The sequence below is a fragment of the Rhinopithecus bieti genome, unplaced genomic scaffold, assembly GCF_001698545.2.
Source record: "Rhinopithecus bieti isolate Rb0 unplaced genomic scaffold, ASM169854v2 scaffold_7062, whole genome shotgun sequence".
In the NCBI taxonomy this organism is placed as follows: domain Eukaryota; kingdom Metazoa; phylum Chordata; class Mammalia; order Primates; family Cercopithecidae; genus Rhinopithecus; species Rhinopithecus bieti.
In genome coordinates, this window is record NW_016805328.1 from 223965 (window position 1) to 243004 (window position 19040).

Sequence of the window (19040 nt, forward strand, 5' to 3'; positions counted from 1 at the left end):
TTTTTTTTTTTTTTTAAAGAGACAAAAATCTCAATCTGTCACCTAAAGCGTAGCAGTGGTGCAGTCATGGCTCACTGTAACTTCTGGGCTCAAGTAATCCTCCCACCTCAGCCTCCCAAACAGCTGGGACTACAAGCATGTGTCACCATGCCTTGTTATCTAAAAAAAAAAATGTTGTAGAGATGGGGTCTCGCTACGCTGCCCAGGCTGGCTGTGAGCTCCCAGGCTCAAGTGTTCCTCCCACCTCAACCTCTCAAAGCACTGGATTACAGGTATAAGCCACCATACCCGGCCTTTAGCCTTCTTAAAGAAAAACAACTGCAGCCAAGAATTCTGTATCCTGCTAAACTAAGCTTCCTAAATGAAGGAAAAACAAAGTTTTTCCCAGACAAGCAAATGCTATGGGAATCTGTCACCACCAAACCTATCCTATAAGAAATGCTTAAAGGAGCTCTAAACACGGAAAACAAACGGATGATATTTGCTACTATAAAAGTATATGTCAGTAGAAAGTTAACAGATCCTATAAAGCAATTATATACTTGAGACTATCAAAACAACTAGCTAACAACAGTAAGACAGGAACAAACCTCACATATCAATATTAGCCTTGAATGTAAATGGCCTAAATGCTCCACTTAAAAGACATAGATTGGCACAATGAATACAGAAATACCATCTGTTAGGCCGGGCGTGGTGGCTCACACCTGTAATCCCAGCATTTAAGGAAGCTGAGGCAGGAGGATCACCTGAGGTCATGAGTTCAAGACCAGCCTGGCCAACATGGTGAAACCCCTTCTCTACCAAAACTACAAAAATTAGCCAGGTGTGGTGGCAGGCACCCGTGGTCCCAGCTACTCAGGAGGCTGAGGTACAAGAATGGTTTGAACCCAGGAGGCGAAAGTTGCAGTGAGCCGGGATTGCGCCGCTGCACTCTAGCCTGGCTGCACTCTAGCCTGGGTGACAGAGCAAGACTCCATCTCAAAAACTTCAACAGACCCATCTCAGGTGTGATGACAGCATAATGATGGCCACAAGCTAAAACTAAAGAGAAAGATCTATCTTTAAAACTATGGAGAAAGATCTATCATGCAAATGGAAAACAAAAAGGAGTAGGGTTTGATCTTCCTGTATCAGATAAAACAGGCTTTAAATCAACAACAGTAAATAAAAAGACAAGGTGGGAATTACATAATGAAAGGGGATTCAATTCAACAAGATTCGACTAGCCTAAATATATATAGACCCAACATCAGAGTGTTCAGATTGATAAAACAATCATCCCTAGACCTAAGGAAAGAGACAGAGAGCCATACAATAATATCGGGGGATTTTAAGACCCCAATGATAGCACAAGACAGATTATCGAGGCAGAAAACTAACAAAGAAATTCTGGACTTAAATTGGACTCCTGACCAAATGGGCCTAATAGACATTTACAAAACACTCTACTCACCAAGTGCAGAACATACATTTTTCTCATCTGTGCATGAACATTCTCTAAAATTGATCACATGCTTGGTCATAAAGCAAGTCTCCTGAAATTCAAAACTCAAAATCATATCAAGCATCTTCTCTGAACAGAGTGAAATAAAATTATAAATCAATACCAAGGGGAACTCTCAAGACCACACGAGTACATATAAACTGAACAACTTGCTCCTGAATAACTTTTGAGTAAACAATGAAATTAAGGCAGAAACCAAAAAACAATTTTGAAACAAAAGAAAACAGAGACAGAACATACTAAAAACTATGGGTTATGTCAAAAGCAGTGTTAAGAGCAAAGTTTACAGCACTAATTGCCTACATCAAAAGGCAGAAAATCTCAAATGAACAACCTAATGTCACACCTAAAGGAACTAGAAAAACAAGAACAAACCAGACCCAAAGCTAGCAGAGGACTAACAAAGATCGTAGCAGAACTAACGTAAATTGAGACCAAAAAAAGCATACAAAGTATCAATGAAACAAAAATGAGAAACAAATAGACCAGTAGCTGAATTAACCAAGAAAAAGAGAGGATTCAAATGAGCACAATCAGAAATGACAAAGGTGACATCACAACTGATACCACAGAAATACAAAAGATTCTTAGACTATTATGAACATATCTACGAGCACAAACTGGAAAATACAGACGAAATGGATAAATTCTTGGAAACATACAACCTCCCAAAATTGAACTAGGAGGAAAAAGAAACCCTAAATAAGCTATGAAACTGAATCAGTAATAACAAATCTACTAATCAAAAAAAAAAAAAAAAAAAAAAAAAAAAAAAAACCCAGGACTATAGAGATTAACAGCAGAATTCTATCAGATGTATATGAAGAAGAGTTGGTACCAACCTTACCAAAACTACTCCAAGAAAAATCAACGAGGAGGGATTCCTCCATAACTTATTCTACAAAACTAGTATCATCCTAATATCAAAATTTGGCAAGGACACAATAAAAAAAGAAAACTATAGGCCATTACTCATGATGAACATAGATGTAAAAATCCTCAACAAAATACTAGCAAACTGAAACCAGCAGCACATCAGAAAGATAACTCATCAAGATCAAACGGGTTTTATTCCTGGGATGCAAGGATGGCTTAACATATGCAAATCAATAAATGTAATTCGCCACATACATAGAATTAAAACAAAAATTATATGATCATCTCAATAGATGCAGAAAACACATTCAATAAAATTTGACATACCTTGATGATAAAAAAAAAAAAACCCTGAGAACAAACTAGGCATTGAAGAAACATACCTCAAAATAATAAGAACCCTACATGCAAACCCACAGCCAACACCACACTCAATGTGCAAAAGTTGAATGCATTTCCCCTAAAAACTGGAACACGACAGGGATATCCACTCTTACCACTCCTATTTAACATAGTACTGGAAGTCCTAGCCAGAGCAATTAGGCAAGATTGCTGGAATACTACGCAGCCATAAGAAGAGTGAAATCATGTCCTTTGCAGCAACATGCATGCAGATGGAGGCCACTATCCTAAGCGAAATAACTCAAAGGCAGAAAATCAAATACCACATGTTCCCACTTATAAGTGGGAGCTAATCAATAAGTACACATGGACATAAAGATGGAAATAACAGACAATGGTGACTCTAAAAGGGGGAAGAGGGGAGGGGAGTGAGGGTTGAAAAACTACCCATTGAGTATTATGTTAGTATCTTAGGTGATGGAATCAAAGGAAGCCCAAACCCCAGCATTACACAATATAATCACATAACAAACCTGCACATGTACTACCTGAATGTATAACCCTGACCCACCCTCCAAAAAAAGAGGAACGCCAATCATCCCGAATGAGAATTTAATTATAATTCTTAAAGGCAAGGAGAGAAAAATGATACTTTCCTCCGGGTTTCTCTTGGCCACAGAATAACAATGAAATCAGACTAAATGAATTTCATTAGAATTTCAATACCTTTTAATGTGACTAAATATATGTTTGTAACTTAAGTCTCATAATTTTCATATATAATATTTAGAAAATTCCAAAAATATTAAGAATCTAAAGCTTATTATTTCAAGCAGATCAATGGCAGTGTCCTGCAATCAAGTCTGAAAACGATCAGCCTGTAAGTTAAAAGCATATTATTTTAAAGTATGCAGTCCAGGCACGGCGGCTCATGCCTGTAATCCCAACACTTTTGGAGGACAAGGCAGAAGATCATTTGAGGCCAGGTGTTCAAGACCAGCCTGGCCAACATGGTGAAACCCCGTCTCTACTAAAAATACATAAATTAGCTGGGTGTGGTGGCATATGCCTGTAATTCCAGGTAGCAACTCCGGTGGCTGAGGCACAAGAGTCACTTGAACCCAGAAGGCAGAGGTTGCAGTTAGCCAAGATTGTGCCACTGCACTCCAGCCTGGGCGACAAAGCAAGACTCTGTCTCAAAAAATAAATAAAAATAAATAAAATAAAATAAAAAAGTATGCAAAACATACTCTGGTCTGTTAAACCAGGTTAGATTAAGCTCTCATGTTGTTCACTCTACCTTAAATTTCCTTTCTGCTCATCTGTCTCTCAAAATCTTACCCCTTCATCTAGGCACCAGCACAAACAATGGCTACAGTACCCTTCCCTATACGTGTCAAGACTATTTGATAATATGTGCATAAATATATGGATAGCTTAGTAAATATTCAAAAGACCTTAGTGAAAATTGATTCATTCTTCTAGGTTACATGAATTTACCTTAAAAATTATTCCTACTGGCCAGGCGCAGGGGCTCACACCTGTAATCCCAGCACTTTGGGAGGCTGAGGCGGGCAGATCATGAAGTCAGGAGATCGAAACCATCCTGGATAACACGGTGAAACCCCATCTCTACTACTAAAAATACATAAAACTTTAGCGGGCGTAGTGCCCGCCGTAGTCCCCAGCTACCCAGGAGCTTTTTGAGGCAGTCGAGAGCAAATGGCCTATGAACCCAGAGGTGGAGCGCAGGTGAGCCGGAGACTGTGCACTGCACTCCAGCCTGGCAACAGAGCAGACTCTGTCTCAAAAAAAAAAAATTAAAAGCTTAAAAATTTAAAAATTAAAAATCATTCCTACTAAAACAGCTCAAAAATCTGGTGTAATTTTTCATGCTTGCTATAATAAATAAAATCTTTAAGCCCACTTCAATAAAACTAAACCAAAGATTTCAAACTTTGAGATTAAATTACTAATCTGGGGCAGATCACACCCAAAACACTGGTCATTAAAATAGAAAGAGTATCATTTTCTAGTTACTTGTCTTCAACTGCAGTGGCTCCAATTAAATTCATGTTTGTCTCAATATCATCGAAAACTTTTTCCATTTTTTCTTCTCTGTCTTGTAAGGCCATTTTGCCTCTATGAGCTGTCTGTTAATTCTTTCATAATCATCTGCAGCAATTTCTTTGAAGGCTACACAGAGTGTCCGATACCCATCCTAGGAGTAAAGTAGGAGATCTGTAGTTATTCTAATAATAGTTGAAAAAAAACCAAAAACAAAAAACCACACTCTGTAAATACTCTTGCTTTAGCCATATGTACAAAAGAGAAATTCTGACACCTATTTAGTTTGAAAAAATGAACAAACCACAACTGAAAAGGTAACATTCAATTAGGTTCAGAAAAAGGAAGTAACAGTTCTTTTAACAAAGGCTGTTGAAAAGTCTTTAAGGCTGCAAATTCTGATCAGAAACTTGCTCCAGGATGTTTTATATTAAGATAAAAAAAGTAATATCAAATCCCCAAATACAAAACATAGACCACAAAAATAAGCTAAAATGTATTTAAACTGTCATTTAAACAGAAATCCAATAAACATAGTCATCTTCAGCATTTCTCTGCTTACTTATTGGTGGGGGAAGGAGTATAGGCTCACCATTGCATTACGTTCCACATGGACTTTAGTTAACTCAATTTCATGATTTTGCACTCTGGGAAAAACTGCCGAGTCTGCTCCTTTACAAAAGAGAAGTATGTCTCCTAAAATAAAGAACCATAGTACTTGGCTTAGAATTTTAAGGCTGGTATTGTGGTTTTAATAAGAGTAACTTTTAAAGCGGCCTCTCTCATCCAAGTGTTGTATATTCTGAGCATGCCTCGCAATACTCACCTAAATGGAATGAGAAATCTTGGCCTTTAGTCTGTCAGAAAGGCATGCACCACCTCTTCAGGTCATTATGAACACAATTAATAAGCCAGAGTTTACAATAGGCACCTCTGTTAAAATATACTTCCTCCCACCAATTCACGGAGGGCTGGGCTTGTGTCAAGGAGCTGCATCTGAATTTCTTCTGAAAATGTATGCCAAGTACAGTGGCTCATACCTGTATTCCCAGCACTGTGGGAGGCCGAAGTGGGAGGATCACTTAAGCTCAGGTGTTCAAGACCAGCCTGGGCAACATAGGAAGACCCTGACTCTACTAAAAGTTAAGAAATTAGCCGGGCATGGTAGTACATGCCTCTAGTCCCAAATACTCTGGATGCTGAGGTGGAAGGATTGCTTGAGCCCAGGATGTCGAGGCTGCAGTGAGCTATAATCTTGCCACTCCAGCCTAGATGACAGAGTAATACCATGTCTTAAAAAAAAAAATAAATGCAGTGAAGTCATGGTCTAGGGTATACATACGGCATCTACAGATGTCAAGAAGAAAGTTCAAGCTCAAATAAGCTGAAATAATTTTCAATAAACTATATTAACCAGCTTTTAAAACACTGGCTTCATAGTTTTTACTGATGAGAATAGCTCTCTAGAATGCTGGTGTAAGTGCAGCTTCAGATCACTTCACACACCCAGGAAATATTCACAGTTGTGCACAAGACAGACACTTTATCCTCATAAGGGAAACAATTGAGGTCAACAAATTAAAAAGTTTAGCTCTGAGGTCAATGACCTTTTTAGACCAGTTCCACAGACATTTCACCATTTGCTGTAGAACACATGGACGTGCACATATAATAGCAAGTATTTGAAATGTTAAGTGTTTTTTTTTTCATTTATTCTTACACATCCAACTCCATGGTCACTTATTAAAATGAATTTCATGACTTTGCAATCATACCACAAAGTATGAATAAAGTGGGATATGTTCCCCCAAGGATCTGCCTGTATCCTCCCATTCTCACATTAAGGAATTTAGAAAATTTAATAGTAAAAAGTAAATTAATGGGAAAAAAATCAAGAACCTTTAGAAAACAAACCACCTGGGCACACCACACACACACACATATCTGAGAGCCTTCGAATAAAGCAGGAGTGCTCGCCCATGGGTCTTGCAGAATCTGAGCAGAAGGCAAACCACCATGGTGCCTCCAAAGACATGAGGGAGCCCAGGATTATGGTACCAGTTCCCCTGCAAAGGTCAAGCTTTACTCTGTTCAACAAAGAACCTGAGCTCTGGAGTGAAACTGCAATGCCATTTCCCAGAAACCAGGCCCTAAGTCCTCTCTACCTCACCTGTTTCCAGGGAGTGTCAAGCAGTAGGGGAACCAGGAAGGTCAGTGAGGGATAAGAAGCAACTCCCTATACTCAAGGATTCTGCTGCTAGTAATCCCAAACCATAACTACGTTGGGTGGCTGCATGTAAACATTACTGGTAGACTGGTCAGTACCCTGATCCATATAAAAGTCATCCTTTCAGTTCCTGTTCGAACACCCAGGGCAGAGGGATATGGTTCTGCTACCAAGGATGCTATCACATCCTGTCATAACAAGGGTTCTATCACTAACAATTTGGTAAATAGAACATCTGTGCTTAAAAAAATACATGAAGGCATATGCAAAAGCTACTGCTTTGCATGACTTTCACTAATCCTACAATACCACATGAAATGATTCTCATTCCTGAAAGAGTGAATCAACCAATAAGCCTACCAATCAACAAAGAGAAAATTCAAGCTTTTCAGATATGTACCTTCTTGAGTCTTCACAATTACACTCATACGTCGCCGGACGGCATCAAAGTTTAAGGTGTGAAGAAGTTCATATCTTTAAGAGAAGAGAAATGAGAAAAGTAAAAAACCTAGAATATACTGAGAAAAATAAAGCACAGCAGAAATATGTTAAGATATTTAAACATCTTAACAGATAAGATAGTTATTCTCTTTGCATGAGGGTCACTGGTTGTGTGCACAACTGGTACTTTCCTTTGTCTTAGAATTTCTCTGAACGTAGAACATGCTGTCAGAGGATACCAGTGTTAGTTAAGGGGTATTTATAGTCCCTCACTATATTACTTAAAATGGTAAGAATGACCACATAGAAATGGAGGATAAAGAGCTGTCCCACCAAGCCATATCTGGAGGGGTCTAGAAACAGTCCCACTCTCCCAATTTTTTTGGCAGCATTTATGCATGGAGTGCCAGGCACAGTGGTAGGTGCTGGGGAATAGAGGTGAATCTGCCTGAGTCCCTTCCCTTATGCGGGTCACCATATGAAAAGACACTGGGGCATCAGAATACTTGCCCTGAGGCTCACACCTGAACATTCCGAACAAAACAAGGCTTCTGGTTTATAGCAAAGCTGCCTTTATTGGCTCGGCTTGTAATCCCAGAGTGACTGCTTGGACACCAGATAGCAGGTTTCACATATATTCACTGATTTTTCTTGTAGCATGTGTTAGAGACCTGAAATGGCATCTAAGTTTGAGAAACATTCCAGGCAGACTCTCATTCTGGCTACTGGACCCAGATGTGAACCAGATTGGAATTTCTACCTCAAACTACAGTTTCTGCCATTCTATGTAAAATGGCTTCTTCCCCAACTATATTTACATAAAACTCTGAACTGGGAGAGAAAAGTCCTGTATTTTCAGTGGCATCATTTCCTCTGCTGCCCTGCCTGAATCCATTTAAATTTGACTATGGGGTTAAGAAATGACGAACATGAAACACAGAGCTACTTACTCTTCTACTTCTTTTCTTTGGTTCTCTACTCTCATATGTCCATTTCGATTTCCTAAAATGTGAACCCGTACCTATCAAAACAATAAAAAAGGCCATGTGTATCTCTAAAGAATGATTAATTTAATTTTATTTTTTTGAGACAGAGTCGCGCTCTGTCACCCAGGCTGGAGTGCAGTGGCGGGATCTCGGCTCACTGCAACCTCCACCTCCCAGTTTCAAGCGATTCTCACGCCTCAACCTCCTGAGTAGTTGAGATTACAGGCGTGTGCCACCGCACCCAGCTGATTTTTATATTTTTAGTAGAGACAGAGTTTCACCATGTTGGCCAGGCTGGTCTCAAACTCCTGACCTCAGGTGATCCACCCACCTCGGCCTTCCAAAGTGCTGGGATTACAGGTGTGAGCCACCGCACCTGGTCTAGAATGATTACTTTTCAATGGGGCAATTCATGCTTGTTTATGCTTTTCTTATCTTTCATATGATCTCAATATATAACTGTACTTTCTTTTCCTGGATAAGTTGGTAACAGAGAAAGTCAATGCCCAGCCACAATTATTGTAACCAAAGGAAAGATAATTTGGGTTTCTGATTCTACAGCTAACACACTGGGTGACCTTTTAGCCACTTAATTATCTTGAAACTCATGGGTAAAACTAGACTTTCGGTTCTCAAATGATGTCAAAATTGCTGGGAGCACCTCAGAAATAACATGTGTTGTACAAAAAGTGGCCACTGTTATGTTATTTGCAAAACATAGTATGAACATTCAGACTTCTGGCTGGCATGCATAAATAGTAAGGCAAGTAATACCCACATGTAACTATTTTCTTTTTGATCTTAACTGGTTACATGTGGGAATTTTCCACAAATTTTTGGCTAAAGCAGTTATGTTTTTTATTAAATAATAGGAGATGTATGTGCTAAGGTCACTGAAGAAAACGGAAAAAAACAAGTAACTTCTGTCCTCCTGTGGTTTCACTTTCTTATGAGAAGTTTAAGAAAGTATACTTTACTTTTTAGCTCCTTTCACCAAAGCTATTTCATCTGGTGAAGAGGAGATATAGGTTAATTCAGCTGATTCTGTAGCTCCATCAACAGCATCATTTGTTTTGATTTCTACAGTATGACATAAACACAAGGCACGTAGAAACAGCTCTTCTCGATTCTGTGGAACAGTAACAAAATAATGATTGTTATTTTTAATTTGATCACTCAGTAACTAGGCAGTGAACGGAGGAAATATATTAATGTGAGAGAATGTTATAACTTCTAGCAAACTTAGTAGCAGATATGTATAAATTCCTAACATTCAAATCAGCTTTATATTCTCCTAGTACTTAATAAGAGTTCCTGGTTCTCAGCTAGCATACCCTATAGGCTGTGTTAACTCACTGAGGTTATTGTAGCGCCCCCTAAGCCAAAACAGTGACTTCTTCATGGCCTAAAAGACTTCATTCAGTATCTAACTCACAATCTAGCAATAGCTCAAGTGTAGGGAGACTCTGGTTAATTTAATGCCTAGACACTCCTGAGACTTTAATCATTTGAACAGACATCATTCTTGGGGGAGCTTACACTTTAAAAGACAAAGCACAAAAAATTATGATCATTCAGACAAGCAAGCTTTTACCCAAATGTCATTTCCCACAATTCTCTTTACTTGTAAATTCTACTCATTTACAAATTTCAGAAGTATCAGTAAAACAAGAAAGGTGAAGTCAACAATAGTTATTCCAAACTCACTGGGCACAGTGGCTCATGCCTGTAATCCCAGCACTTTCAGGGACGGGGGGTGATTACCTGAGGTCAGGAGTTTGAGACCAGCCTGACCAACATGGTGAACCTCCGTCTCTACTAAAAATACAAAAAAATTAGCCAGATATGGTGGCGGACGCATGTAATCCCAGCTACTCGGGAGGCTGAGGCAGGAGAATCGCTTGAATCTGGGAAGTGGAGGTTGCAGTGAGCTGAGATCACGCCACTGCACTCCAGCCTGCACAACAGAGTGAGACTCCATCTCAAAAAACAAACAAACAAACAAACAAAAGTCTATGTCATGTGTCCACCTAAAAATTATTTTCTACTATGGAACGTTAACATGCATTCACAGATTGATTTCTTATATAAAACAATAATGCAAATACACCTTATCTGCTTTGTCAAAACATGTTAAAGGTCCATCAGTTTGAGATAATCCATCAACCTCTTGAGTTACACCTTTATATTTATGCCCATCTATGCAGCATTCAATGAATTCCATGCTGTTTTCAGTGAGTGTTCCAGTCTTATCTGTAAATACATAATCCACCTAAAACAAGGACACAAACATACACACTGTTAGTTTCTTCAGTGTGACTAATTTTTAGCCTGCTGTAACGCAAAGCTATTTTCACATCCATAGGAAATCACCTCTTCTAAGACTTATGTCAAATGTCAGGGAATTACAGAGATAATATTACCAAACAAATGAGGAATAAATTAGTATTTTTAAAGACACTAAAATGGTATCACATGTCTAAGGTAGATCTACTCAAATGTAAAAGATGAATAGAAAAAAATGTGACTATTGGCCAGGCACGGTGGCTCACGGCTGTAATCCCAGCACTTTGGGAGGCTGAGGCAGGAGGATTGCTCGAGCTCAGGAGTTCAAGACCAACCTGGCCAACATGGTGAAACTCCATCTCTACTAAAACTACAAAAATTAGCTGGGTGTGGTGGCACACACCTGTAATCCCAGCTACTTGGGAGGCTGAGGAGGCTTGAATCCAAGAGACAAAGGTTGCAGTGAGCTGAGATCACACCACTACACTCCAACCTGGGTGATAGAGTGAGACTCTGTCTCAGGGGAAAAAAAAAAGTGACTATTTTATCAAACTAAGAACCCTTCTAATGTAAGTTAACCTTTTTTTTTTTTTTTAAAGACAGGGTCTCACTCTGTCACCCAAGCCAGAATGCAGTAGCCATTATAGCTCACTGTAACCTCAAACTTCTGGGCTCAAGCAATCCTCCCACCCCAGCCTCCCAAGTAGCTGGGACCACAGGCACTCACCACTACACCAGGCTAATTATGTTGTAATTTTTGTAGAGACAGCATCTCACTATGTTGCCCAGGCTGGTCTCGTACTCCTGGGATCAAGCCTTGGCCTCCCAAAGTGTTGGGATTATAGGCATGAGCCACCATGCCTAGCCAGTTAACCTGTTTGATGTAAAGAAGTTACATAAGTCAGTTTTTCAAGTGGGAAGTAAGACTATAATAACCACTTATTTCTCTCTCACACACACACACATACACACACACACACACACACACTCACACTCTTATACTTTGTGGGATAGTATGTACATTACCCATTAAAAATATTTACTAATAAATTAAATGGGATGTAACAAAATAAAATGGAAACTGATGAAGGTTTTTTCCCCTTTACAAGTAAAATTTTCTAGAAAATACTGAATTAAAATAAAATGCACCACATTATATAATATACACAAGAATTAATAATAACATTAATAGTTACCTAATTAGAAGATACAGTATACGTCAATAGTGATCAAAACCATAACTGAAATTTCTTTCTTTATACTACACATATTTTGAAAATACTCAAGTTTCCAAATTTAGAAAGAAAGCAGACAGGTTGAAGTATAACACAAGTATATTTTCATAAATAATGGAAAAACATAAGCCAAGAAATAAATTTGTTGCTAAGATAAATCATTTAGAGCATTTCTATTTTATCTCAGTTTTTTCTCTATTTTTAACATCTGGTTTTTAGAAACCCACAATTTTATCCTCATTTTGGCAATTTATGCTTAAATAGTTAAAATTATGGGCTGACAGGAACAAGCATAAGCACAAGATTAAGGTTTTTATTATGTAAGGGAGAAAGAGATGAACTACAGCAGTAGTTGCTTTCTAATTATTTTTCAAAGCTTTTCACAGTAGCAGCACTGGCACAAATAGAGCATTCCAATCTTTTTTTTTTCTGTTAAGCCAGCCAAGTTTGAACTCTCTCTTTAAATTAATCCAAGTGGTATTACTTGTGTATCATTTAGATTCTTCCAGTTTAAATGAAATTCTTTGGGGCTTTCTTCTGATCAAAATTATTAACCTTCATTTTCTCCTGAAGGGTGTCCTGGGTTATTTTACCTCCTGCACTTGGATGAGCATTAGGATCTCTTTTGTTAGTGTCGAAGATGGTAGCTTTAAAATATAAAGTACAATTTATTCACCTATATGAAACAGTTTGGGCAGTATGAATCTGGATACATTGAATCTCAGATATATGCCTACAAATTATACCCAAATGCAGTAATTATCAAACTGTAGAATGCATCACATGTACTTGGAAGTCTTGTTAAAACTCAGATCACTGCTCTATCACCAGAGTTTCCGAATCAGTCGGTCAGAGGTGGGACCAGATAATTTACACTTCTAAGTTCTCAGGTAGTGTTGATGCTGCTGGTCCCAGGATCATATTTACAGAACCACCACCCTAATATATGATCTATACTCAGAAAAAGAAGAGGAGCAGATCGACTGTAATTAATTTAACTCTTCTCATATTTTACGGAGAGAAAGGAATGAAGGGGGAGGCTGCTACTTTCCTCTGACTCTCAAGCAGCCTCTCTTCTTCAAGCTTGCCAAAAAGACTCCTCTATATCAGTAAGCTCAAAGCCATCATTTGCGTGATATTGTAAAATATATTTGATAAATATATATTTGATCTTCCTTCCTGTTCCCTGACATAAAGCTCCTAAAGCCTTAGTATCTCCAGAGTGATGAGTGGTTTTGTATGCTAATGAGATGACAAATGGTTCGGGGCCCCTAGATAGCTTCAGGATGAGAGCAGGTCACTGGAAAGACCAAGGCATGATTACAGGGTTGGGATTTTCGGCCTCACATCTGACCTGGGTAAGGAGGAAAGAGGAGCTGAAGGTTAAGCTTAACACCAATGGCCAATGATTTAATCAATCATCCCCACACAATGAAGCTTCCATAAACTCCCCAAAAAACTGGGTTCAAAGAGCTTCCAGATAGCTGAACACATGAAATTTCTTGAAGGATGCCTGGAAAGGTCATGGAAGCTCCACGCCCCTTCCCCCATACTTCACCCATCTCTTCATCCGTATCCTTTGTCATATCCTTTTATAATGAACCAGTAAACATAACTGTTTCCCTGAGTTTTATGACCTGCTTTAGTAAACTAATCAAATCCAAGGAGGGGGTCTAGTAAACTACTGGACCCCATTTTACAGCTGGTCAATCAGAAGCATAAGTTACAACCTGAACTAGCAACTGGCATCTGAAGTGGGGGGCAGTCTTATGGGACTGAGCCCTCAACCTGTGAGGTCTGACACAATATACTATCTCTAGGTAGGCAGTATCAAAAGTGAATTAGAAGATACCCAGCTGGTGTTTGCTGGAGAACTGCTTGCTTGGTGTATCAGGGAAAAAACTTCACATATCTTGTATCAAAAGTGTTGAGTGGCTATGTGAGAATAACGAAAGAAAAACAGGGTCTTACGGATAACTAACATGTGGGGGTTCCTGGAGGGTGGTGCGCCCAGGGAAGGTATGGAAGCTCAACACCCCTTCCCTTATATCTCATCCCACATGTCTCTTCATCTGTGTCCTTTACAATATCCTTTATATGAAACTGGTGAACATAAGTTAAGTGTTTTCCTGACTTCTGTCTGCTGCTCTAGCAAGTTAATCAAACCCAAAGAGGGGGTTGTGGGTAGCCCAACTTGAAGCTGGTCAATCAAAAGTTCTGGAGGCCCAGACTTGTGACTGGTGTCTAGGAGGCATGGGGCAGTCTTGCGGACTGGGCTCTCACCCTGTGGGATCTGATGTTATCTCCAGGTAGACAGAATTGAACTAGAGGACACCCAGTTGGCGTCCACTGTTTGTTGGTGAGAAAAACTGCTCCCTCCCATATTTGGACACAGAAGTCTCTGTGTTGCTTGGTGTGAGAGCACAGTAAAAACACATTTTGGGAGTTTTCCCTGAAACACGTATTAATCCCATCATACAGAAACAATCATGTTAATATTTTGAGTGGCAAATGTGTATTTACCACTTGAACAAAAATGTAATCTCACTATGTTTGCTATGTAATCTATTTTTCTCACATACATATACATATATATGTATCTCCATGTCAAGAATATATATTTACAGAATAACCTTTATGGATTAATTAGTATTTCATTGAATAAACTATAATTTCTAAAAAAAGAAAAAAGACTTTTTTTTCCCTATCTCTTAGTGAGACAACTGCTGTAGGTAGAAAAGGCTCTGAAGTATATGTTGAACATGTGAAATCATCTATTTTGTAGATCAAAAATTACCACACGGTTCAACTTAATGGAATACTTGGACTCCATCTTGGCTCCACCACCTACTAACTCTGTGACCTTAGGAAAATCTCTTTATCTCTATGAACTTCAAATATTAACCTTAACGATACCTGCTGCACAAGAATGAAAAGATTAAAAAATAAAGCTCAATAATAATGATCTATAACCTAAAAGGTGCTATATATGTGGTGACTGTCACTGTTGTTCACTTGACCAAAATCAAAGAGCACCAGACTTTGCACTGCCCCACATTTTTTCTGATTGATTATGATCACATTGCTATAGTCAGGTCTGATGTGTGTGTCTCCCCAGTTATATTTTTAAAAATTTGAGCATTTCTTTTTAACTTCATAACACTAGCTAGCACACACACACACACATCCCAGACAGTAAAAGGTGAATAACAGCTACTGGCTTGAATTATTGGAATCAGAATATATACTTATACTATGAAGTGCCACCATTAGGCAGAGCTGCAAGATGGGAAGGCGACATAAAGAGTAGCCCCACAGGTTTTTCAATATGGATTACAATCATTTGGTTGTCTAAAAGATTGATGTCTAATCATCAAAGACTGCATTATTTTCCAACTGAGCTGAGCAGTCCACTTCCTTTTGTTTCTCATGTCAAGCACTGTTCTAAACATATCTTTCTATTTTTAATCCCAGTGTGGGTCACACTAAACGAGGTTAAGCAAATGCTTGCAATGGTATGAACAGGAATTAAATGGCATTGCCTTTAACAACATAAAAAGTTACATAGATCTTAAATTTGACTCAACAAAGAGAAAACAGGTTACACTTAATTTTGTGTGTACTGGTTTATTGAATACTAAATGGCCTAAGAAACTATTTCAAGACTTCTTTGCACTTTCATTTAGGTCATTTCTATACATGCAAACTGATAACAATGGCAAGTTCCTTATACTCTGTATTAACTTAGTGATTTGACTAAATGACAACCACAGCTAGAAATGCAAGGGTTCATGGGAGAAAGGAGTGGTGACTAAAAGGAAGACTGTAACTTCTTTTCACTCATCAAATTTACTAGATCATTACCCAAAGATCTACTTTACTTTCTGCAGTATTAACATAGTCTAGATGATAAAGAAGACTGCATTCCCATAGGTAATATGGAATCTGCTGAAATGAAGATCTGAAAGAGGTAAGAGTCTCATCAAATGGAACCTGACCCAGGCATCTTATCTGTTTTTAGTGAACATTAAGTGCCATATTTGGAATGATGGCTATTCTATTTGTAATAGTAGTTGAGGCTAGCCCCAAGCTAGTCACGCTTAACCTTGGGTAGATTAACACATACAGCCAGGCACTAAATCCAGAACAGGTAGATTTGCTCAGCATCCAGAATGAACCACTAAATTAACTGTCAGGGAAGGGTTCACTGAAGGTGGCTTGTATACTCAAAATTTTTTCTCATGCATTCTGCAATTTGATGCCTTTTATTGACATTAGAGCAGTTCTACTCAGATAGCTCTAACCCTGGATGAAAACTTCTGGCTTAAAAGACAATGGTCAGGTATGGCAGCCCATATCACCAACAAAATAATCTTGTGGAAACAATATCCAAAGGAAAAGCCATTTGTCCATTCAATTTTTGTCCTATTCTTAGTGCCTTCATATCTACATGGGATGTAGGACTCCATGGTTTCAGATACTGGTGTCCTGAAGTCAAGTGTAAACAAAATAGTATCTGGAGAGTCCTTTCTACCTTTCAACTGCAGTTGTCATGTGGGTACTTTGATTTAGGCAAAGGCTGTCTCAAGAGCAGAAACACAAAGCAGGGACTGTGGAGAGGGTTAAAGTCAGGAAGTAAGAGTTTTGAGGTGAGAATGCAAATCAGCCCCATTTAAACAACTGTTGAGGCTCTGTTCCAGCCACACAGTTTCATTAACTCAATTTGGAACTCCCAGTCACAAAAATGACATTTCCACAGTCTTGACATTCTAAATGTCATGAGAATAAAATGCAAGCCAAAAAATTCCTTTGGCTCGTAAAGATCATTACATGACAGAGTAAAATCAAAAAAAGGGAAAACTTCCTCAATACTAATAAGAAAAGTATCTGAGAAATCATCACTTGAAGAATTACAGCCAGACTGTGTTGCACTGGAAAATAAATGCCCGTGTTAGAATGGGGTCACAGTCTGGGTTACACTGGTATATAAAGAAGAACGCATTTTGAGGAGTGCATGCCCTCACATTTTCCCTTCATTGAAATTCTTGTACTGGAATAAATAACTCTGCTTGTTAGGTCTATCTTCTACCCGATCAGAAATGTACCAAGAAAATGTCAATAGGACAACTCTGGTCAATTTTGCTTATGGAACAAAATACATTTATAAAAGAGCCATATTTGCTACCCCATATTCTATCCACAAATGGTTATAGATGGTGATGAAGACTGTTTCCTGTTCCAAAGCAATAGCTAATAAGGTAACATCACCCAGTTCCAAGCAGAATTTCAGTAACATTCAAATTTAATACATAAATTGCATCCTTCTCAAAATGCCAGCAAAAGAACTGATGCTGTAACTATGAAAACACTGCTTACCTTCATTACATGCCTGCATTAAAGAATTTTCTCCGAATCATTTTTCCAAATGTGACATGATCACATATATTGGTAATCCAGAATACATAAAAGATATTTTCAGTATTTTCAGTATGTTTGACAAATTATTTTTAAGTAAAAAAAAAAAAAAAAAAAAAAAAAAAAAAGCTCTAACCTGACAAGTTCTTCATTCAAGGTCTGATGTGTTTAACCAGGGCTCCTTCATTAATTTCTTTCATCATAAAAGTCCTTATCCCATGAGGATGAAGATAGAGCCTAAGAAATTTCTGCATTTCTACTGTGACGACAGGAGACAGGAATGATAAAGTTGAATCAGAACGATAAAATGATGGAAGTCGGTGAACATTATTTAAACCTAAAATAAAAGAGATAGTTCATGCTAATTAACATACAATTCCAATCAGACCAATATAATATAAAGGAAGAATTAACTTCATATTTATTTCAATGCCGAAACCACTGCTCTTGCTATCAAGATGGAACTTCCCAATAACACTACATCACTGTAATCAAAATTATCACAGTATGTGAGAATAATATTTAAGAACACCCTCAATTTTATCATTATTCTTCAGTACATACGACTTCAGTCAGTACTTTTTCACCTCTTTAAGTTCTCTTTGCTCACTCCACCCTAAGATATGAATGTGAGATCAAAATTCGTATGTAAGCATTCATTATGCTTTTATCGTGACATCTCACATACTCCTATTATATTAAAATGCCAAAGCATCTTGCCAAATTGTTTCATCTTAAATTCTTATATAAAGAGCTAAAAACAAGTACAGACGCCTAAAGTAAAAGAAAAAAAAACTCTAAATCTTCTTAAATATTTATTGGCTTAGAGCCACCATGTAATCAAGAGAAAATTCAGAAGCTTACAAAAGGTGCAATTTCCCTGAGCAGCATTTCAGTGAAGGTTGGCTCAGTCACAAAGTTCTAGAGTTTCAATTTTCAGGAGAAAACAAATTACCTTCAAAGTCTCTCGCTCTTTCTGAGTCTTTTGGTTATACCAAGGTTCATCATTGTATGGGGTACTCTGCCAAACATACTTTAGAGTAGTGCATACTGCAGCTTTGGTCAGTAAGATAAACAAATATACAATCAGGAAAGCATTAATAGATCTGAAAAATAAGATAGCATGGATTTTAAAATCACCTAATTATTAATACTTAAGATATCAGCCAGATATGAATTAAACTACTGAGTCATCTAAAGCTTTTTCTGTGTACGACGCATAACTACAGCACAAGCCTTTGTGTATGAACCTCAGTTATCATAGCTGCAGCATTACTTTCAAGTGGCAAAATGAAAAGCTGGCCATGAACTGTTTACTGACCACCAATGCTCTCCCAAGTGCAATGGCTGACTAGCTGAACACACCTTAGTAAGGTTCCTGTAAAGTGACAGGAGACGTACACACATGCACACATACACACACCATTACTTACTGAACCCTTATAGAAGGAGTATCTTGTCTCCATTTCCCTGAATCCTAAATGTTTGGGGTAGAGGGCACGGTAGCAATGTGAAATCCTCAAGCTCGGTGTAGGTTCTTTCAGTTTGAAAGTGGAGCTACGGAAAGGGTGCCAGTGATATACTGGTTATCCATGCCAAATATAGGGTGAAGTCTATGGCTGTGGCACCTGGCTTGAGGATCTACCAGGTAATGCTTC

The 19040-nt window shown here is 38.3% G+C and overlaps 1 protein-coding gene across 1 annotated transcript in view; it reads right to left on the reverse strand.

Moving 5' to 3' along the window:
• The window catches only part of ATP11C (ATPase phospholipid transporting 11C (ATP11C blood group)), a gene marked incomplete at its 5' end in the record, with an annotated part of 106355 nt that overhangs the window by 58728 nt on the left and 28587 nt on the right, over positions 1–19040 (reverse strand). The window contains 15 exon segments of the mRNA XM_017872191.1: positions 4766–4865; positions 4868–4946; positions 5385–5488; positions 7420–7493; positions 8411–8465; positions 8468–8481; positions 9424–9575; positions 10557–10718; positions 13521–13556; positions 17556–17576; positions 17578–17607; positions 17610–17652; positions 17654–17676; positions 17678–17719; positions 18338–18488. Of these exon segments, the coding sequence (XP_017727680.1) occupies positions 4766–4865; positions 4868–4946; positions 5385–5488; positions 7420–7493; positions 8411–8465; positions 8468–8481; positions 9424–9575; positions 10557–10718; positions 13521–13556; positions 17556–17576; positions 17578–17607; positions 17610–17652; positions 17654–17676; positions 17678–17719; positions 18338–18488 (1086 nt within the window).